The sequence below is a fragment of the Numida meleagris genome, unplaced genomic scaffold (assembly GCF_002078875.1).
Source record: "Numida meleagris isolate 19003 breed g44 Domestic line unplaced genomic scaffold, NumMel1.0 unplaced_Scaffold316, whole genome shotgun sequence".
In the NCBI taxonomy this organism is placed as follows: Eukaryota; Metazoa; Chordata; class Aves; order Galliformes; family Numididae; genus Numida; species Numida meleagris.
In genome coordinates, this window is record NW_018364550.1 from 1 (window position 1) to 23,104 (window position 23,104).

The window sequence follows — 23,104 nt, forward strand, 5'->3', positions numbered from 1 at the left end:
TTTTTGTGTTAGATCCGTCTACGGGTCCCCCTCTTCCCAGGTTGCGGCTCCGCGCTTCTCTGCCGCTTTAGCCGCCGGACCGCCCGGGGGCTGGCTCTTATCGCCGGCGATTTTTTTTTTTCTTTCCTTCTTCCTTTCTCGTTTTTTTTCTTTTGGGCCTGTCCCCCCTTGTCACGGACGCAGATCCTTAGACAATACCATGACAGACAGTTTCCCAGGGGATCTCACCCAGCAGTTCCTTGAGCAGCGGAAGTTCACTCTCCTGAAGTTCAGGGTCCTGACTCCACTCTTTGCCAGGCTTGCATTCCTCCAGATCACAAATTCCACCAGTGCATCATCAGTACAGCCCAGGCTACCTCCCATCTTAACCCCTCTAATGCTCTCCTCCACATTGGTGAGCACCAGGTCCAGTAAAGCTTCACCTCGGGCCGGTCCATCTAGTACCTGGACCAGGAAGTTATCCTCAACAGACTCCAGGAATCTCCTGGATTGTCTGCCGCCCACTGTGCCACTATCCCAGCAGGTATTTGGGTGGTTGAAATCCCCAATCAGGACAAGAGCCCGTGAATGCGACACTTCCTGCAGCTGAAGCAAGAAGGCCTTGTCAACAGGCTCCCCCTGATCAGGTGGCCTGTAACAGACCCCAGCCACTAGATGTCCTTTACTGGACTGAACCCTGATTTTAACCCATAAGCTCTCAACCTGGTCATGGCTGTTACTCAGCTCTTCGCAATCTATCCACTTCCTAACATAGAGGGCAACTCCCCCTCCCTTCCTGCCCTGTCTATCCCTTCCGAAGAGTCTGTAGCCCTCAATCAGAGTGTTCCAATTGTGGGATTTGTCCCACCACGTTTCTGTGATAGCAACCAGATCATAATTTTCCAAGCACATCACAGTTTCCAATTCCTCCTGCTTATTTCCCATGCTGCGTGCGTTAGTGTAAAGGCACTTCAGCTGGGCTTTCTGGCACACTACCTTTCTAGGAGGGCCCTCCCTCAAACTTCCAGAAGAAATCTGAAGTTTTCCCCCACTGCTTCCTAGAGGGACACGAGAAGGTTTCAGATAGGGGGTCGGCAACATTACCTCCTCTGAGGAATTCCCAGCAGATCCTACATGACGAGTCAGAGGTTTTTCCCCACAGCCTCCTACAACGACAACATCCTCAAGCCCTTTCCTGTCCCACTGACCACTACCCTCTTCCCCCATCAAATCTAGTTGAAATTTCTGAACTACTCGCTCCACCCTAGTGAGTGTCATTTTATCCCCATCCCCCCTCATACCTAGTTTAAAGCTCTCCCAACGAGCCCTTTCAGCTCCTGGGCTAGGATCTGCTTTCCCCTTGGAGACAGGCAAGGCCTGTCTGCAGCCATCAAGCCAGGTGCCGAGTAAACCGCCCCATGATCAAAGAACCCAAAGTTCCTGTGACAGCACCAGCCTTTCAGCCACTTATTCAAAGCTTGTGTTCTCCTAGACTGCTCCGTATCCCTCACCGCCCCAGAAGGGAGAGAAGGAAATACCACTAGTGCTCCCACTCCCTCAACAATTCACACTGAAAACCCCTGAAATCTCTTTTGATATCTCACAGGCTTCCCCAAGCGATTTCATTGCTGCTTGCCTGGACTATCAATAACGGGTAGTAATCAGAGGAGCAAACCAGACCTGGGAGTTTTTTGGTGATGTCCCTGACGCAGGCCCCAGGGAGGCAGCACACCTCCCTGTGGATCGAGTCAGGTCTGCATATGGGGCCCTCCATTCCCCTGAGAAGGGAATTGCCCACCACAGTGACCCTTCTGTCTTTCCTGGCAGAGGCAGTCTCAAGGCATGGGGATGACCGCCTCGCCCTAGGCAGATCCTCCCTCGCCTCCCCACTCACCTCCCCTACAATTTCCAGTGCCCCAAACCTATTGCTTAGGGGGACCTGGGGAGGCAGCCAGGGAATGCGTCTGTGACGCCGAGCCGGGACTCTCTTCCAACCCTCCTCACCTGTCAGGTCTGTCTGACTGTGAGGGCAGGGGGTCCACCACTTTTCTGGGGGTATCTTCCCAGCACCCTTCCCTGCAGCATGCCAGTGAGTCACTCCACCAGTCAACCTCCGATTTACACTCCCTGAAGGTCCTTAGTCTCTCCATTTCCTCCTTGAGCTCCATCACCAAGCTGAGCAGATCATTCACCTGCTCGCACCTCACACAGGTGGAACTCCTGCCACCTTCCCCTGGCAGCAGCAGGGGGGAGTGCCTGACACTCCCCACAGCTGGAGACTTGAACAGCCACATTTTTGGGCAGGCCCTCCATCTGTGTTGCCAGTCTTCCTAGGGGAAGCCCACTGTCTAGTGGAGACCACGTTTGAACCTGAGGTCTCAGAGACTGTCGATAAGAGAGCTGGTCTCCTGAGCAAAGAGACCCACCTCCTACACCCATAGCTGCAGTACCTTATGGGCAGTGTGGGCTGTGCTCGAGCACTGGTCTCCCCTCTCTGTTCACAGCAGGCAGCAACCCTGCTCACCCTCTGTGCCTTGTGGCCAGAAGCTAGCTTCTGCCCTCCCCGAGGCTATATAAAGCCTGGCAGCCAAGGGTCAAGGTCAAGGGTGGGAAACAAGTGTGCCAGCTCCACCCCTGCTTGCTCAGCAGCCTACCCATGAGCTGCTAGCCCCCAGCACAAGCACAGCACTGATGCTGGCTTCAAAAAAGCCTTAAAAAGAGCTTTCTTGTCAGACTTTTTTGCTTCAGATCCCTTGCCCAGTGCAGTCTTACCTGCCCTGAAACTGGTCTCTGCAGCAATTCTTATTGTGTAACTCATGCAGTTACACAATCAGGAAAAATGTCATGCAAAACAAGAAAACCCAATACAATCCAAGAACAAAAAACCAAAAGCTGTCATTGCAATGTTATTTTTCATTGCTCCAAGTTGGCTCCCAGTGGCATAGTGCAGACAGGTGACTCAGTCCCTCCATACCTGGTTACAGCGCCAGTATCTAACTGCGCACACCAGCAAGACAAACACCAGGTAATCAAAAACAAATGTTAGAGGCCTCAGAGAGCCTGCAGTAAGTTATGAATCTGAATTACTAAGCTCTGTTAGTCTTACAGGTGCTTTGCCAGTTGCTTTTTACAGTCGTGGGATGAGATGGGTTTTATTACTATCATAAAATAAAGTGAAGGAAATGAACAATGGGGACATGAGGATCACATCTCATCTATCTTCTTGGTTCTCTGTTTTTGGAGCCATGTAAAGCTGGAGGATGATCCAAACATCACATGAGAGGAGAGAAAATACCCACATGGCAAAAGGAGCCAAGTGTTTTGAAGCAATACAAAAAAGCCTGTCTTTCCCTCCTGTTCACACTCCCCCTGTGCTGAAAGAGAGTCCTGTGTTTGCTACAGAGACTTTGTTTCCAGCAAACAGAGAATGCTTGGAAAAAGACAGTTAGGAAAAAATACACCAGGATTTTCTTTCAAGCATCTATTGCCTCATGAGCAATTTTAATAAAAAAATAATTTACACACTTACCTCCTGTCCACTGTAGGAGATGCTTTCTGCTCCTTTCTTCATGAGCTTTTCAGTGCTGGGTGTATTTGCACATGATCTGGACCTTTATCTCAAGGGTTCACCTGCTGCTCACTTTCTACCTGAAGCTGAGTAAGCATGTCAGTAACATGGTGCCTGTTCTCAAAGCAGCACGTTGGGATATCATGGAAGGGACAACAGCTGCCTCAGTTAAGGACTGAGCCACAAAAATGCATTAAATGCCCTAGGAGGCGAAGATCTGGTTTTCATTAAGTACTCCACATGATAAGAACCAGGGGGAGTGAAGCCCAGGAAGCAGGCAGTGCATACACACAACTCACATGAAATTTTTTATAATGCTTTCCGCAAGTGTCAATGAGTCTGAGCAAGAGTCAGCTGTCGGAGGGACAGCCCTTCTAAAGGCAGGGCTGCTGGGGCTGATTCTTAACACTTTGCCCAAATTCCCCAGCATGATGTCACCACCTGCTGCCCTCCAGCCAGTCCAAGATCCTGGAAACAGATATCTCTTGCTTGAGCATTTAATTCCCAAAAATGTAGTCAGGGCAGTACACAAAAAGGGCTCTTCCCACCAGGTAGTTTTTAGTCTCACATCAGAAGAGGAAGACAAAGTGGCCCAGAGCAGTTGTGTTTTCTACCTCACCAAACTATGATACTCATTTCATAGAATCCTAGAATGGCTTGGGTTGGAAGGGATCATAAAACCCATCCAGTCCCAACCCCCCTGCTGTGGGCAGGGTTGCCACCCATCAGATCAGGTTGCTCATGGCCCCAAATAACTCAACCTTTAAAAGTTCCAGGGATGAGGCATCCATAGTTTCTCAGGGCAGCCTGTGCCAGTGCCTGATCAGCCTGTGGCATGTGGAGGTATTGTCACTCTGCCTTCATTTTAGAAGAGCCTCTCTATTTCTGGGGAGTACTCTTCCTGCTTTAAAGACTGAATGGAAACACAGAGAAATTTGGGTTTGAATGCAGGGAATGCCCTATGCACCTTCAGCATGCCCCTTCTGCCCCACTCTCACCCATCCCTAGATGTGGAGGAGGAAAAAGCAAGGTATTTTTATTTCCATCCTGTTCTCTCTGCTCTAGGTACAAGTGGGATGGTGGGAAGGGGTCACTCTTAAATCATCTCTGGTCCCACAAGACTCAGACCTTGTCATGATTAGTTCATTTCTAGCACAGAGACGGAAGACAAAGCACAGGACTTCCTTCTTTTCTGCCAGATTGCACTGGCTCTTTGTCCCAACCTGCTCAGTCTGGTCTCTTCTCCTCCCTTCCTAGGCTATTCCCCCTGAAATTCCTACCATGCTAATGAGCCATACCATTCTTAAGGCAATACCAGCATTACTGCTATTAGAAAACCACCAGTTATTGCTGCATGCTCTCCATTCCCTTCCTACCATGTGCCCAGCATCATTAATTCACCTTCTCCTTCTCTGTGTTCCTTATTCCTCTTCATGTGTATCCCTGGAGAAGCACCCAAAGGGGCACCAAAGCTACCTGTTTCCCTTCATTCAGCAAACCACTGGCAGGAATCATCAGCTGTTTGGAAAACATTGCTTCAGTGATGTGGGGGAGCTGGTGGTGGGTTACTTATCTGTGCCTCCCCAGCCACATCTTCTGCAGGTTAAGATGGCCATCTTCTTGGCAAGGGGACAGGGCTAAGAGTTTCTGGCAAGACTGTCACACACAGAACACTCACCCTGTGAAACCTTTCCATTGCCTCAGACACAAAAGATATTCTCCAAGTGCCCTCAGACAAGCAACCTCTGATTTCTGCAAGTATCTAGCTCCCAGACATTTTCCTGTTAAGCTATTTCCTTATGCAAGAGGGTGCAAGCAGGGGAGGGGCGGTAGCTCACAGTCTTTCCTATGTGGAAGGGGTTTACATTTAGCTGCCATCAAAGCTTGCGTTGAAAAATGGTATAGGCTGGACAAGGTAAGCTAGTTTTGGAGACACAGAGAATCTACAAAGGAAAGAAGTTTGTTGTTGTTGCTCTTGTTTGCCTCTTTTTGTTTTAAAGTCACTGAGCTCACCAACACATGTGTTATATCCCTAATCTGATGGACCAAGGAAAGGGGTGCAGAAACAGCTGCAGCATGCTTTCTTATAAACTGTACTTCGACAGCAGATTTGATTCAAGGGAAAACTTTCCGTTGTTAGATGGCAGCTTTTCAGTTGGCAATTCTACCCAAAATGCACTTTTCTCAGCTAGCTACAAAATCTCCTTGGTGAAAGCAGGTTGAACACATTCAGCAATTACCCTCCAGGAACAAGCATCTGATTTTACATTCTCACCTTTTCCTTGGGGAAGCACTCCCAGTGCTGGTGGATCCAAAAAAATCTCATCTTTTACGCTCCTGAAGTGACATTCTTCTTCCTACCCCCTATCACAACAAAGCTGCAGTGCTCTAGCCTTCCTCTAATATAAAATGAATGGCAGGATTCCAGCACTTCTACTCATCTCAGCTAGTGCGTACATGTGCAAGGGAAGACACAATCCTGCAAAAGAAATAAATAATTTCTGGACTTCAAAGCGGTCCTTTCTAAGACAAACAGGGAATATCTTTTTAAACAAAAATCACCTCAGCATCCCTTACTTTGCCTTACTTAGTGCCCGGTAAAAACAGTCTCACCAGTTCTGCTATCTCTGGAGTCTTTGGAATTGGCATGAAGAAGACACATGGTAGAGCTGCAGCTGGAACACAGCTTATGTTTCCGGAGTACATTCTTCCTCTAAAAAGTATTTTTTTTCATGACTTAAAACAAGTGTCTCAGTGATAGGGCTGCTCCTTCTCCTTCTGGTGTTTGTCCATGCTACTTCTCTGTTGCACTGTGGAGAAACACATTTCAGATGCACTCTGATGTTTAACAGCTGTATCTGGCAAAGACTAAGATTCAGTAAATCCAAAGCAATGTGAATGCTGTTGTCACAGTATTATCTAAGGGTCTGCGTCCGTGACAAGGGGAACAGGCCCGAAAGAAAAAAAAAAACGAGAAAAGAGGAAGGAAAGAAAGAAAAAAAAAATTGCTGGCGATAAGGGCCAGCCCCCGGGCGGTCCGGTGGCTAAAGCGGCGGAGAAGCCGCGGAGCCGCAACCTGGGAAAACAAAGGGAAGAGGGAAAAAGAAAAAAAAACAGCGGCACCAATCTGAGGAGGAACAACCAACTTTACTAAATATATCAAAATGAGGCTAGTAGAATTATATTAGAGAGTTTACAGGCTGAAAATCTTACACAGTAAACTGCAGGAGGACCACGTGCTTCCTCTGCCGGGCAGGAAGGAACAGACCCCGCGTCTCCCACGCAGCTTCACCCCCTCCCTTCCAACGCAAAGACCCCTGGGGCGTGCACCGCCTCCCCTCCCCCTCAGAGGGCCACACCAAAAAAGGTAGTTTGCAGTAACCAGGGGATTAACTCTTTAACTGCCCGTACCTTACATGATGTAATGATGTGGAATACCGACAACAAAAAATCACAAAACCATAACAGCTATTCAGACTTCCAGCTTGCTACAACATTGACTCTGTAGAAAGGTAGCCACTGCTGTTTAAAGAAAAAAGAACGCTGGTAAGTCTTCTGCAGCTCCACAGCAACTCACAACTAGAACTTTGAGAGAATAGCACAGCTCCCACCTGCTCTGACATAACAGCTCATCTTCCAAGGTAGAATGAATACAGCACCTGATAGCATGTTATTTGAGAATGTGTAGTAGTGATATGTGGCTTGCCTATGCCTGCAGGTAGAAGAACAGATAATGTAATCTCCATTATAAATATAAATATATATATAAATCTCTGTATAGCCATATCCATTCCAATATAAAGCCATATTGTGGTCTCAACTAGTGGTTGGAAATGGAGTAGGAATTCCTATGCTGAGCTTATACATTCAAAACTACTTCCTACCCAATTACTCATTACAGTGAGAGGATTGTGATTTGGGTGTTTGCTTTGTTTTACACTGAAATTTAATCTAGTTCTCCTTGCAAACATTTAGATACAGATTTAAAGATCAGCAGTCTCAAAATAACTATCACGGATCTCTTCAGCAAGAAGTAAACTTCTCTAGTTTGTATTATTTCATGAACCAATTTAAGTGGTGAATAATGAAGACTTTCATCTTTAAAATGAATCTATTTATCATACAGAATAATGGAAATGAATAGAACTGGCTGAAGTCAACTGTATATTTCATGCAAAGGCATTTGTGTTGGCAGTCTGCCTACAGCATCAGGGAGCTGAGGACCTTCTGACTTTTAAAAGAGTTGAGCAAACACACTCATGGGACTTTACCTGTCGTCATCTTTCCTTCAGATGCTGAAATAAAATAAGGCATATCCCTTTTTTTTCACTCTTAGTTTTATTATAAAAATCAAAATTTCATTTGTTACAACTCAGTTTATAGTAATTATTGGAAAGGATTTTTGTACAAGGTTTATATACACCTTATAAGTAAAGCACTTTATTTTACAGAAAAAAAAGTTAGTAAATGAGTGAATAGGGTTGACCAAATGTTGGTCATTATAATACAAATACATCCTTGCAAAGCACCATCTTACCAAAGTTGATGAACAAGAGACAACAGCTGGCTTTAAAACAATGACAAACAGTGATTAAAGCTTATAAAAAAAGAACAAACAAAACAAAAACAAGATTAAAAGTCTGAAAGCAGCACCAGATCCTTCATTTGCAAACAAGGCTAGTTCAGCTTAAGCCTGGTGGTATCCCCTTTACAAAAGACACTTTCATTTTCCCTGGCTGACTCTCAACTGCCTGGCTTAAGGCTATAGCCATTTTAATCGGGACTTCAAAGATGCTCCTTGTTCATTGAAAAGAGGGGAACATGACTGCTCTCCAATAGTTTCATCAAAATAATCCTGCATGCTATTAGGACATTTCTAATACGGACAGTTTTCTTACTCTGCTTTGCACTGTTTTGGAGTGGATTGCCCAGTCCCTATAAATATCAGGTTATTATCAACCACTGACCTGCCTTTTTAAAAATGAAAAAAAAAAAAAATGCTCATTTGGATCACTATGGCTTTTTATTTTACTTCCTTTAGAAATAAATTGAATGTCCCTAACCTATTTTCAGGGTGTATTTGTCACCTGCCAATTACATTAAAGGTTAATTTGCAAGCAATAACCCTATCACAGTGCAACTTAAAAAGAATGGCTAGGAAAGCAATTTCTCAAAAACAATGCCGAAATTATTTGTGCACCCAATGAGCCAGTTATTTTTTGTTGTGTAAATAATAATCTGCTACATGCACAGTACACATTCCAGAGCAGATTCTGTCCATTACAATATTATGTGCCAACCATACTCAAGACAAATTTGTCAGGCACAGAGTGATTGATAATGTTTTAGTGATGTTTTGAAGAAGCCATTTGGTTCAGCACCATGCATGACCAGAGAGTTCTGTAGTTCAAGCATTTCCCTCTCAAATGGTGATAATTAGTTCAGGGAGATTTCCCAAGCAATAAGAAATGGAAATCCTCAATACTCAAGAAAGTGACCTTTTCTTTTTCTTAAGACAGACTTAACTGGTTTAAAGTAGAATGAATGAATTAGTTTTTAAGTCTCACAAATCAAACAATTTCTGGAGACTCAGACGTAACAAATAGAGAAGCAATGCACAAACCAGGGACCAGAACACCAATAAAATTCATTAATGCAATAAATGGACTTTGTGCATATTCCTTCACTTGCAGTGGATAGTGTCACCTGTCATGTCAAGCAGTTTGGGTGAATTTTTCTTCATAATTACTACAACAGATTAATTTTTATATACTTAGTGAGAACAGAGGAGCAACTCAACTGCAAACTGGACTCCCGAAGTAATGCAACAGCATCAAAAATGTGCTTACACTCCTGCTTTGCATGACAGAGCACTAATTATTCAGGTTAACATAGCAAATAGTCTGCTATCTATCCTGTAACCTAGACAAAAGAAGTCCACCTTACAAGAGACAGCATGACAGTACCCAGCATCAGCACTTTGAAAGGCAACAAGGCCAAATGTGCCATTGTGGGTGTGTGAATATGTATGTACGCATGAGAAAATTATCAGCTTTGGGTAAACTCACATTATCAAATATATGTGTACCTGCATATATATATATATATATACTTGTACTTGTTCATGGGGCAATGCGATGGTAGCAATTTGGTATTTATAATACTGAAAGGTACAACCCACAGCAAAATGTGCCCTTTGATTATAAACTAGCTCATTTGCATGTTTTGCATTAGTGTGAATATTCAATTTAATGTAAACATAAGTTCCATGAATGCATGGAAAACATTCTTTATTTCAGGTTATTTGCATGTTCTGTTTACCCGATTTAAGCTCTTTTCAAATAAATATCTTGGTATCTGAAACCTGTGGAAAAATGATGAGTGTTCCTTAGGAAGACACACAGCACCATATGGCAGGCATAATTTGAAAAGGCAATATTAGGCCTCATTTATATTACCATTTAAACACATAAAGCTCCTGCAAGGAGCAAAGGCTAGTTTTCATCAAACTTTATACTGTAATGTCCATTATTATTATTATTATTTTTAAACTAGAAAGGACTGTTCCTTTCCTGTTTTAGCATGCCAGCTATATCCATGCCCAGAAACTCAGCAACGAACACTTTCCAGGTGTCCAAAGAAAAAACTACACATTTAATATAGTTGTGCTAAATACCCCTATTTATATGCATATATATTTATATGTTGTAAGATGAGGATATTTGTGCATAGCTTAAGGACTATGAATCATTTTCATTTATATCAATGTGACCTCTTCAATGTTAATGCCACACACCTACCCAACTATATCCTAAATTGACATGCGTGAATTACCTATAGTCCTAACATCTTAGTCAATTTGAGAAGCAGAAGAAAGCACGATCATGACTGAGGGAAGGAGAGAGTATTAGTCATGACTGGCTCAGAGGCAGAAAGGAACAGGGAGGTCATTCAGATCCAATATTTAAACAGTCTATGGTTTGTGCACTGTGATTAAGTCAAGTGCATATATTAGCTGCAGCAACGCTTTTGTAATTTGGACAACTAGCCAAGAGGAATTTTGCAGATCATCAATTCATTCTAAATTTTACTCTAGATTTACTGTAAAAATACATGTACATGCAAAGGCAGATCAAAGTTTCCCACTAAATAAATTCTTTGGATAATCCAGACAAGCAAGTCTGCTCCCTATGCTGGTCTTCAGTGGAAAAAACATAGTCTGTCCACTTTCCTGCTCTTCACATCCCAGAGACAGATCACTCAAAATATCTGATGTACAAGGTGAGATGTAGACGTGATCAAATTCTACACAAAATTACTCATCTACCCCACTGATTTCAACTGAAGTACGTATGGATGTAAACCAGCATAGAACTCAGGCAGCACAGTTCACATGAAGGGAACTTTCATTATAATTAACCCTCATTATAATTAACACATTACAAATTTACTGCCAGGGAGTTCCCTCAAAAATTAACCTTCAGCAAAGCAGTGCAGCTGCACCAGAAAGAGGATACCATTCCTTAAGCTTAACTACCTTAGGAGTTTTTCAAACAGAAATTGGCATGCTGAAAAAAGTATTTTGCAAGAAGAGACAATTGCCGTCACAGTACAAGCACTTGGACTGAGATATAAGAATGCAATATTCTTCTGAGTTCATTAGTGCAAGTTTCCACATGTGAACCCCACATGGAATGCTGCACGTGACAAAATGTAAACAACAGAGAAGTTTCTATTCTCATTGGCACGCCAGCCTCAACATCCACCCCAGCACACCTGCCCTCCCTCCCTTAATATAAATGTCTTTGAGTTCCCTTATAGTTCACAATACCCTCCCACATCAATCCTGCTGGAGAACACAAACAAGCTTCTTCAACAACAAGGAAGAGCCTAAAGGACAGCTATCACAATTTCCAGATGCCTAGAATGATGCTGAGCAAACTCTCAGCACACCAGAACCAGAGATCAACTGTAGTAGCCTGAAGTCCATCCAGGTTTTTTAATGTTTTCTCAGGTATCTTTTACTGTGAGAAAGATTCTTTGTTACAGCTGGGATTCCAAATGCCATGGTTTTCCTTGGAGCTGAAATGAAACAAAGCTCCAGAAACCAAGATAAGTGGCAGCACTAGCAAGAATTGTCACTAATTGTGTCAACAGTATGAATCAAAGCCTATGCCACACTTTCAGATCATTTTGATTAGTTGAAACTGGATGGGAAACAAACTACAGAGAACAGTACTACCTCTGAATGGTTATTCCACCCATACTAAGCCCAAAAGGCTCAGAAGGCAGAAGCCTTTGTTTTGAGAGAAAAGATTCAGAGGTCCAACTTTTGAAGGCATCAGCACCTTCAACATGGATTTAACATCAACAGAAGGTGCAAATGCATAATGCCATCTAAAATTAGGTACGCTGCAAGCTCTGCTACAGTCAAAGCAAATTTAGAACACTGCACTGGAGTAAGAGAGGAAATCATAATATCCTAGGTTGTCCCTCAACCTACAAAAATAATGCTTTCACTTGATTATATGCTACCCTTTTCAAAAGCACCACGGTGTGGCTAAAGGGAGAAGGGGCTAAGTAAGTTAATATACAAAAATAGAGATGTGAACAAAAAATGGTTTGGTTAAGAATATCTTAATTTGATATTCACAGTAGTTAATACAAAAGCATTGAACTCACACCACACAAAAGAGGAGGTATGTCAAAATCATACTGAGAAAATTTGCTTTACCTAACACAAATAATGAGCAGTTAATACAGCAAAGGAACTCCTTCCAATGATTAAAACATTTATTTCTTATGGACAGTTGCTCCACTGAAAGTTAAATGCTTCCTTACTAGGAAAAAGTAATATATATATATTTTATATATCTGATTTGCATACTGTGGTATCAATATACATTGAATGTACTGCAAGGATATATTACTCATTTACAGTAAAACTAACAATCCATGGTTAAATTTATAGCTTATAAATACACTGTCTCTATTATATGTGGTAAAAAAATATTTGACATTTTGTTGGCACTAGGTCAAAATAAGTTTTTCTTTTTTCAGGGAGTAAAAATCATTCAGGTATATGCATATTACCCTTGAGAATCATGTGAAAATCACACTGACCCGGTACAAAACAGAATCCTCATGTTGGCACAATTAATGAAGTAATGTATAGCATAACATTCATTGCATGACAAGGCTGATTAGGAGGGAAAAAAAAAAGAATTTACAAGAATTACAGCAGCCCAGTTCTAGCAATACTTTAAATAAGGATAATATGATTTAAAGTGACATGGGAAGGAAGAAAGGATGCAGAAGAGATGAAAAAAGCTAAACAGTATTAACAAAACAAACTTTAAAATATACCCAACAAAAATCAATGTAATTCCAGAAGCAAGGAGAGAGCTCAAAATGCTCTAGTTGGTAAATGTATTAAAGAAAAACAGGCGTATTTTTCAAAAAAAGCATGTGATTATTATTATGGATTCACTGCTACGATTGCTGTACTCCTGTAGAAAACAAAGCCCTTTGTATAAGGTTAATATCTGTCCTGACTGCATTTTCAAGTTTAACATAGTTGCTGGCCCTCTGTAGCTAATATAGAGGTTATTTGGCTACTTCCAAGTATCTATGGTATGCTGCTCTGAGACAGACTTCTTTATTATTAATTACTTTAAATATTTTTGGTACTGACAAACCCCACATCTCACCTTGCTGGACAAGCGACACATACCTGGTCCTTCCGTTTCATTATGTGCTCAGTCACTTCACTGGATTAAGGCATGTTTTTGTGTTCAATTTGCAAAAATAAAAACTTTTTGTACAAATGTCTGGGTTCTTTTATACAAAAATTTTTCTTATGGCACAAGCAGCAGTTGCTGTTTAAGAAAATATATAAATATCCTTTTTTCTTCTGTACAAATATGTCCAGTATTCTTCCAACCAACTTAATAACATTTAACTGTACACTGTCCTACCCCATCCCTTGCCAAGAACTCCCCCCTCCCTTTGTATTTACACTTCCACGACAGAGGCAGATAACGGAGGGGGGGCTGCCCCTCATGAAGAGTCTGTGCAGGGTGACGGAGGTGGTGGGTAGAGGTGGTGAGAGTAGCTCCGCTCTGTATATGGGGAAGGCGGGCAGCTCTCGTAGTTCTCCTCTGCTGACAGGTACTGGCTGCGCGGGGTCGGAGGTGGTGGGACGGGCTCTGAATCATAGTTCAAGTCACTGGTGTAGCCCTTGGCCATCGTGGCCGTGACCCTTCGGCTTGGGGCATAGTCACTGTCACAGACATCCGTGCTACAGGGTGTTGTGGGAGGTGCAAAGTGGCGGTAGCTGTAAGGCCTGTAGCTGTGGTAGGGAGATTTTTGGGAAAGTGTCAGCATATATAAAGACTGTGCATTTTGGGTGATGCATCTGTGAACAAGTGTGAGGCAAGTAAGTCAAAGTGGAAAGAGGCAGGGGCTAACTTCCCTGCTGTAGATCCACAGCATCACACACCTCTCTGGCACAGTGGACTTGCTAACTCACCTGGAGAAAGCACACCTTTGCATAGCATCAGTCAAATTACAGTAATTAGTGAACAAAATACCAGTTACTGGTTACCTACAGACAACAGGTTCCCTTAGCTGAGATAGAAAAAACTGCTGCTAAGAAGGGCACTGTGGAAAAAAACAGTGTGTTGCAATCTTGGAGAAGACTTTCTAGTATGCATAAATAGAATAATTCCCAACTTGAACTAACTTCTAAGTTAAGAGAGAGACAAAAAAAATCAACTGGCACCTTTGTAGCACTCAGGAGAATCACCTGCCAGAGAAGTAATTGGGAGGGAATTCCCAAATGCTGCTACCAGCAAACATTTTTAAAAATGAACCCAAGATCACTTAAAGAAACCTGTATTCTGTTTCCTGGGGAGACCTCATTTCAGCCTTTCAGTATTTAAAAAGGAGCTTATAAGCAAGATGGAGACTGACATTTTACAAGCTCTGATAGGACAAGGCAGAACAGTTTTATCTAAAAGAGGGGAAATATTGATTAGATATTAGAAGGAAATTCTTCACTCATGGGGTGATGAAAGCCCTGGAACAGGCTGTCTAGAGAAGTTGTGGATGCCCCATCCCTGGAGGCATTCAAGGCCAGGTTGGTGGGGCTCTAGACAACCTGACTGAGTGGTTGGCAACCCTGCCCATGGAACTAAATGGGTTTTAAGATTCCTTCCAACCTAAGCCATTCTATGATTATATAAAAGAAAACAAACTAGAAAGGGAGGTGGTTGGTAACGACAATTACCAGCATCAAAATCCATAGCTGGTAACAGGTGAGGATGCAGTCCCTCTGTATTCAAGTCAGATTGTTAGGACAGATCGGAAGTAGCAAACTAGGGTTTATTTTTGAGTGGCGAGAACTCTGAAAACAAGTCTACAGTACATGTGTACACCATTTATAATACAAAAAGTCACACTGGCTGACCAGTGATCAACAGGATTCATGCTGGTGCCACAATTTGGTTCTACGTCATTATTAAATTACAAATCATTTTAAATGATTTTTCATATGTCTGGAAGGGACCATTATAAACATACGGTCTCACCTTCTGCACAACAGGGGTCATATTTTCTGCTGATGGAGAAGAGATGACTTTTCAGCCCCAGAAACCTCATAACACAAAAGCCCCCATAGGCTCTATGCTAGGGAGGCATTTCTTTCAGGAGAGAAATACAGTCTCTCTTCTCATTGACTAGATCTACTAGTGATTTGAGAGGGGAATGTTTATATACCTTGGGTAGTAGGTCTCTTCTTTTTTTTTCCTTGGTAATTAGTTATAAAATGATAAAGAACTCTAAAGAAGGTGAGAAGGATGTGTTCAAATAAATAAAGATAAAGCTTTCATGTTTCAAATATTAGAGAAAATAACCAAAAGGTTAGCAACCTCTTTCAGATATTAATATTAAAATCTAATTTGACATCCTCTTGTGCTTTATCTAGGCCATTAATATGATCTTACTTGTGAAATACTAGCCTTGATATTGCCAACTTTCCTCTGCGTGTTTGAATATCATTTTTCTATAAATACATAACAAATTATTTATAACAGGGTAATTATTTATAGCAGGGTTCATTCCAGCGGGCATATTTTTGGCCTTAAATTATCAGGATACCAAGTTAGCATTTAACTAATATGGTGACAAGAATTAGTGTTGTTATACCCCCTAAAGCAAATATACTCAAGAGATGTACCACAAACCCACCTACTGTATGATTAACCTCAAATGACGCTACACTTAAACACATGCTGTAGTGACATGATACACTTGAAACAATTTAAGCATCTGTTTTAGCTCTTGCAGAATTAAGGCCTTTGATTACGATTCTTATGGAGCAGGGTCAGTCTTTATTCCACATTTCTATACTAACTGCTTGGATCCTGACAGATGCTATTGTAATAGTAATTACCTGTAAGATCTATGAGTAGATGGGCTGTTTGAAGAATAACCAAATTCCATGGTATAATGTGAACGTTCAGTAGCTGGTGATGGTGGTGGGTTCAAAATCTAAGGAAAAATTAAGAAAAAAGCTGCAGTTAAGATATGAATGCTGTTGTGGTTTAACCTGGTTGGTGGCTCAGCACCACACCATTGTTCACTCACTCCCCCTCCTTCCCAGTGAGATGGGGGAGAGAATCCAAAAAACAAAGTATAACTCGTTGGATAGGATAAAACTATTTACTAAGATAGAGAAAAGGAAAAAGATAATAGTTGTGACTATAAATATTTATATAAATATATATAACAAGTGATGCATAAGTAATTGCTCTCCACCCACCAACTAATGAATGCCCAGTTCATCCCTTGAGCAGCGAAAGAGAGTGAGATGAACTCCCACTCCCTTCAAAACTCCTTCCGCATGATGTCATATGGTGTGGAATACCCCTTTGGCCAGTTTAAGTCAGCTGTCCTAATTTTGTTCCCTCCCAGCTCCTTGGGCTCTTCGCTGCAAATGGCCTTGGCTCTATAAAACACTGCTCAGCAGCAACTATAAACATTAGTGTGCTACAACGTTGTTTTTCTCCTAGAACCAACATAGCATCATACCATACACTCTGAAGAAAAAAATTCTGTCCCAGCTGAAACTAAGACAGAATGTGAATCAAGAAAACATCAGTGTTATAACCTTTCTCTTTAGTATTCTTAGTTGAAAAACTATATGCATAGTCCCTCCCAACAAAGAGGATTTTTCTTTTGTTTATTCCCCAGCTCTTTAACAGATCCTGGAAATCCTGTTTGTTATCATTCCCATAGAAGATACTAAGCTATTCTCAAAAATGCTGACTGGTGTTGACTGCTGGGTATTTTGACATACCTGGTGCTGAAAAGGAAAGTTGAAGCTAGCTGTTCAATACTAGATTGTCACTAGTGATACCATTGCCCTAGGCAAACCAGCAGATATCTAGCTTGTAGGTCTTAAGTATTATGCTGTTTTAAAATATTTGTAGCTTGCTGACCAAGGCAAGTATTTGTTTCCTATGCTGTCATACTCTTACTGCACAAACAGAATTTTGGTTAATTTGAAGATATAAAAAGATGGGCTTATTTTCAGAACTGCGTAACAGACAGTTGAAGATTTCAGTTTGCACTGACCAAGCACATAATTTTACCATACAGTAGAGGCTTGTGGACTTCACATAAAATTGCTAAAACAACCACCAGTTGCTAAAATTAAGTAGATAGTGAACCCTCTAGAACTGGTAACAACCTTTATGTGACATCTAATACAGTACTTTTCTGTTCTGTGTCTATAGGAATGCTATGGAGTTTAAAGACACTTGTTTACTTTGGAACATGAGAGAAAACTTCATTTTAATTAATTCAAGAATCTGTGGAGACTCCAACTACAGCGCTTTCTCCAAAGGCACTTGGCGGAGTACAATGGAGATCATTCTGCCAGAGCTGCTCAACACTTACGCTGATTCTTTCATCTCTCCTGACATTCAATCTAACATCATTTTTTTTTCTGGCAGAACATCTCTATAAAACTTTAAAAATTAGTACAAAACTCCTATATTGTTTTAGAAAAAGACAACCTCTTCTCCCTTGCCTTTCCTTCCAAAATCACTCACTCCGTATTCAAACAAATATTTTAGCCTAGAAAGGTAAAACAAAACATTAATCTGTCAACTAATTATCTCCAGAAACCTCCCTGAAAGTTAGTAAGTGTCTATGAATAACAGAATAACTTACTGGAGGAAAGTAAGTGCCTTTAGTACTTGAAGAACTACTGGAAGATGCTCCAGTGACATGGGCCCTGTCATAGGGTGGCCCACTGCTCCCTCCCATAATGCTGAGTGAGCTGATCACAGATTTTCCTCGAGACATCCCTAAAGAAGAGCAAAGACGTATGTCAAAATTCAATTCTTCAAAGCAAACAGAGAAGATTAAAAAAAAAGAAAGCTGGGAGGACAGCAGCAGTATCAGTGCAATTCCTAAAAGCAAAACCAATCTTTTCAGTATTAAGAGCAAATTCAGTGCTCTTCGATTGAGAAATAGAATGAAGACTGTCAGGGGATAAGCGTGTTGGTTTTGTGTATCAACTACTGAACTGCAGGATCTGGCACTCACCTGCACTAAAGCTGCAAGAAAAGAACCAGATTCCTTTCACTTGAACAGCTGTGAAAGACTTGAGAGAACAGGCATTCAGGCATTATTTCTATGTCTTGGAAGAAAACACGAAAACTGACTCTGACCATGACAACTGAGCAACTGAAATTTGTGCAAGAGAAGAAAGGGTTTGCTCTTTCATTTCCACACAGTTAAGATTTTGCTGCTGGACTGAATCACACTGGTAGAGAGTCCAAGCAGGAAACAGATAGGTATGCAATTGTGCTTGAAATAATGCAAATTCTCCTTAAAGACTCTATAATGAAAGCAGATTTTTATAGAAAGAAATTTGGTGAATTCTTGTAATCCTATACCAGCCTCAAAAACACATGTTCTAACTGGAACCTGCCAGATCCAGAGCCACAAGTTTCATATTTAATCAATACATACAAAAGAAATGCATACATATGAAGTGCAGTTTTGCAGGCAGATCTTATTTTCTTAATCAGTAGTAGCATCATGCATGTGGACTGGTGTCAGAAACTTCATTATCAAACAATGAAATAAGTTGAAACCAGTTATTGCTGGTCATTTCCAGCTTTACAAGAAGTTTCACAAGTGTAAAGATCTAGTCTACAAATCTAATAATTATACAATCTTTAAACAAATTCTTATGAATATACCACTGTGTAACTTTACCATGTTCTGTCATGACACCTTGCCAATGCCATAATTCCATAAGAAGAGACTTCTTTTGCAGCAAAAAAAGAGAAATCCCACGGTATGTATATTTATTTGAGCTTATGGTTCTGCTAAGAGTCTGAATGCTTGTGTGTGGCATGGAAAAAATAGAAATTTATTGTAATGGACAGCAACAGTCCTCAAGTGTCCTGTCTCTCAGTAGCTTGGCATGAAGAATTATGCTTCTGGAATGGATGTCTCCTATGCATACATGCACAGTATCCTCAGCTACGACTATGCAATGCCAAAGGGCAAAACAAGAAACATGCTGTTTACTCACCAGGAAGAGACCCTGACAAAGAGCTTGGGTGAGGCACATAACCAAGAGGTACAGAGGCTGGTCCATGCACCACATAATCATTAGTCATTGTCTCTCCATCTCCTTTCATGCGTGGGCACAGCACCCTCTGGCAGATGAAGTACATTGCTCCAACCACAAAAAGTGTAAGGATTACACCAATGATGGAGCCTATTGTGTTGTTGGGCTGTGGTGCAGGCTCCTCTGTTGTGTCTAGAAGGAAAAAGTAAAATTATACTGTAGAAGCTAATCCAACAGCTTCATGTACCAACATCAGTTTCCAAGATATCATTCAACAGCCTCCACTTCCATAAGCAGGTAATAGCTTTCAAATGAATGTATGTTAGGAACAAACATGCACTGGAACAGGTCTGTTTGAAGACTCTGGGAAACCAGTAGGACCACCTGTACACATGCATAGTTCCACACATGCAGAGGTTTTAGAATCAGATGCCAGGGGATGAATAAGTACACCCATGTGCAGGGGGGCTTGTGAACCAGGTCCTGAACTTGCTGCCTGCTGACAGACAGGGCTACCCTTTGAGCTAGGTGAACAAGACCTTGCAGCCAGGACCTCAGATTGCACTGTGCTGTCCTTAATGACAGTGACAACTACTTATAATTTACCTTGTCACAGAACATCTAGGTTATCAGTCTGCTTAACAGATTGGAACTTCCTGTTCTGAGCTGCGAAACATTCACTTATGAATTGTAGAGATGATGCATCAGTAATGAATTTTGAGTTTGCTGCTGTTTATTGAATTACCTAACCCACTCTACATCTGATCCATACTAAAGGTTACAGACACATTTTCACATCAGCTTTAGAAGTGCCACTTTGTAAGGAATTTGTATCTGAAGTAATTATTCAACAGCTAAAATGATCAGCTTTCCCTGCAATACCAGTCCTAACCAATGACATTTACGGGAATAACTGACAACTCCCTGCCTACGCTTCATGAATTTGACAAGAAAAGCAGACTTAAAAGAATATTCCTGTTCTAGTTGGTATTTTACAACTTAACTGTTACTGAAAGTCTTTTCCTCAACATATTTCCTTCCCCCTGAAAACCAATTCCACACTTTAACCAACCTGCCACAGTCTACAGAGATAAGTAAACAGAATTCTGATCAATCAGAAGGACAGTGACAACTGCAACCTTACTCCAGGGGGGTTAATTTTATGTCACGAAAACAGAAAATATCTGAACCATAATGAAGATAACGATATATGTCTGTGATAAAGTTGCTAATAACTTTCTAACATGATAGCACATATCTTATTACTCCTTAACATCAAGTCTTTGCATTTTCAAGTCTTGTATCACTTAGGAGATTTCAAGATAGGGAATATCACATGTTACAAATCATAAGTCAAGCTCGAAATTACATTTTTTCAAGATGCAAAGGAAATTTTAGAGGATTTTATTCTGTAAACAGAGTGCTGATCTGATTCTAAAAGCACCTGTTATTAATCTCTGTATGGGAAAGCCATGAAGCAAAGCAGTTTTATATAAAAGCCTCACACTGATAGAAAATGATTTTTAATACTGCTCTATCTCAGCATACAAACTAATTATAGTAAAACAAGCCTCTGATTTCTTTTAGAAGTTTGCAGAGGTATGTGGAAAATTTAACCAGCCTGTTTAATCCTCAGAGAGCATTAATTCAAAACACTAGTTACGTCTTTGATTCCTATTCTACCACATTTATGCATTAATTGCATAACAGCATCCATTTTGCCTAAAATTCAGATTAAAATTAACTCCTTGAGACTGTAAGAAATAAATTTCAGATAATGCAATCAAGTCTCAGGTTTTGTACTTACAGCATCCTTGCTCATCTGAGCTGTCACTACAGTCCAGGTTGTGATCACATTTCTTGCTTTTACCAATGCACTGCCCGCTGGCACACCGGAACTGATTGGTTAAACAAAGCACTGGGAAGAGAACCACCCCACAAACCAGGAATCAGTATCAAAGACTTCTACTCTTTAAAATGATTAAGGAAAGGAGATACCAAGGCATACAATCAGGAATATCTTGGGAGAGCTTAGTCTGCTGTTAGCTTCATTTCTTGAAGCAGTCAGTGGCACATAAAAGTCCTTCTTTCCAATTCAGATGCAGGCGGCCATTGAGGACATAGGCACTCATCAAAGGACATGGTTATCGCAAAACTACTTTAAGAATCTCCAACTCTAAACAGATACTATAATACAAGCAAGAATAATTAAGTTATTAAAAATAAATCTGCCAAAACAAAATGTTAAAATTGTTTAAGAAGGATAAATGTGGTTTCTCAATGCCCTTGTGCTCTTCTCGTAAAACAGAAAACTCCTTGATCATAGGACAATATATTTCACTTGAGATCATGTTTTAAAACTCAGAATAAAGACAGAAGACAAATCTGGATCTTTGCCATTACACTCAAAAAATACATTACTGCTTTGGGAAAAAAAGGTGCTGCAGGCAAGGTACTGGCTGCTATTGTTTATACATACTTTTTCCTACTGTTTCACATAAATTTTAAATTCTTTCTGATTTCAGTTGAATTAAGAAGTTAAACTATAGGCTTTTCTGATCTGAACTCAACCTGAATACTCTGAATAACAGGGACAATTTGAAGATGATAAACAGCCCCTGTTCCGATATCTCTAGTCACTGGATGGTAACTGGGAAACTAACCTGCACAAAGCATTTTCAGATGTCAGCATGCATCTGGCTAAAAATCATTCTTCATCACAGAGGAATTTCTGCATTCATTTGTATATTTTTGTTTGAGTTGGAGCATATCTTTTGGAAAGAAATTCAGCCTTGATTCAAAGACTCTTAGAGAGTCTCTGCTAAGAAATTGTACTGAAAGAATTTATGGAAGAGGCATCCTTTCAAGCTTGCAAGTCATCCCTACAATTCCTCACTACTTGTGCAGTAAGGAAAAGAATGTCAACTATTCTAATGTTTCATTTAGTAGAGTACTAGAGTAGTCCAGACTCCTTCAGCATAATCTGCCCTTTCCAAAACAACAACAAAAAATCCCTAATTCTCATTATGTTGGCAATAGCACTTCTCTCCATTAGTATAGCTTAACAGCTCTTTTTTGCTGTATTCTACAATAAGAGGACGTCTCCAGGAATCTCACCTGCCTCTCACTCTCACTTACTCAAAGAAGTTTACTCCATAGCTACCAGGTTTCAGAGCTTGACACATATCATTTTTAATAGTACTTTTCACATGCAGAGCTTAAACCGCTGTGAACATGAGCAGGTGTAAAAACAAAGGAATGGGGCTGTGAAATAATTTCCCACTCAATAAACCTGTGACAAAAAGCAGAAATTCAAATCCTTCCGAATTCTATACTCTGTAATAACTTTGTTATCTTTCATAGCGTCCCTTGGACAGTTCTGTTTCCATCATAATTTGAAAGATCCTCTGTACCTTCACAGTTCTTCTCATCTGAGTTGTCCTGGCAATTTGCTTCTCCATTGCACTGGAGGGCACTGTCTATGCACTGTCCGCTTTCACACTGAAACTGGGTGTCTGAGCACACTGGGCAGTTTTTTTCATCACTGTGGTCTTCACATTCAGTGAAACCATCACAGCGCCAGGCCACCGGGATGCAGTCAATCTCACCTGTGTAACAGGTGAATTGCTGAGGGGAGCATGTTGGAGGTTCTTTAAAAATCAAGCAAACAAACAAAAAGTAAAAATTCAGGTGAACAATCAGCAGATCACAACAGATAAGGACAAGAATAACTCAGCTGCTTTGATATCAAGCAGCTGGTAAACATGCAGAATCATAAGGTAATTTCCACCCCCTCTGCCTCTACAGCCATTTGAGCAGGTCTTGAGCCTCACATGACAGATATAAGTTCATGTCAATGGAGTCTCATTAGACGAAGAGGAACAGAGAAACATGAACACTCA

At 41.1% G+C, this 23,104-nt stretch overlaps 1 protein-coding gene across 9 annotated transcripts in view; it reads right to left on the reverse strand.

Annotated features, from left to right (window-relative positions):
* Positions 1–97: 97 nt before the first annotated feature.
* The window catches only part of LOC110391171 (low-density lipoprotein receptor-related protein 6), a 92,900-nt gene continuing 69,893 nt past the window's right edge, over positions 98–23,104 (reverse strand). For 4 of the 9 annotated variants that reach the window (XM_021382932.1, XM_021382934.1, XM_021382935.1 and 1 more), the window contains 6 exons: positions 22,616–22,852; positions 21,010–21,120; positions 19,164–19,394; positions 17,786–17,922; positions 16,002–16,099; positions 7,865–13,964 (listed from right to left, as the gene is read on the reverse strand). In XM_021382932.1, coding sequence (XP_021238607.1) covers positions 13,607–13,964; positions 16,002–16,099; positions 17,786–17,922; positions 19,164–19,394; positions 21,010–21,120; positions 22,616–22,852 — 1,172 coding nt within the window. In that variant the 3' untranslated portion in view covers positions 7,865–13,606. Of the gene's footprint in view, positions 6,027–6,109; positions 6,358–6,958; positions 7,070–7,158; positions 7,260–7,864; positions 13,965–16,001; positions 16,100–17,785; positions 17,923–19,163; positions 19,395–21,009; positions 21,121–22,615; positions 22,853–23,104 lie in introns of those variants that run through there. The other 5 variants (XR_002434002.1, XR_002434000.1, XR_002434001.1 and 2 more) reach the window with 5 other exon arrangements.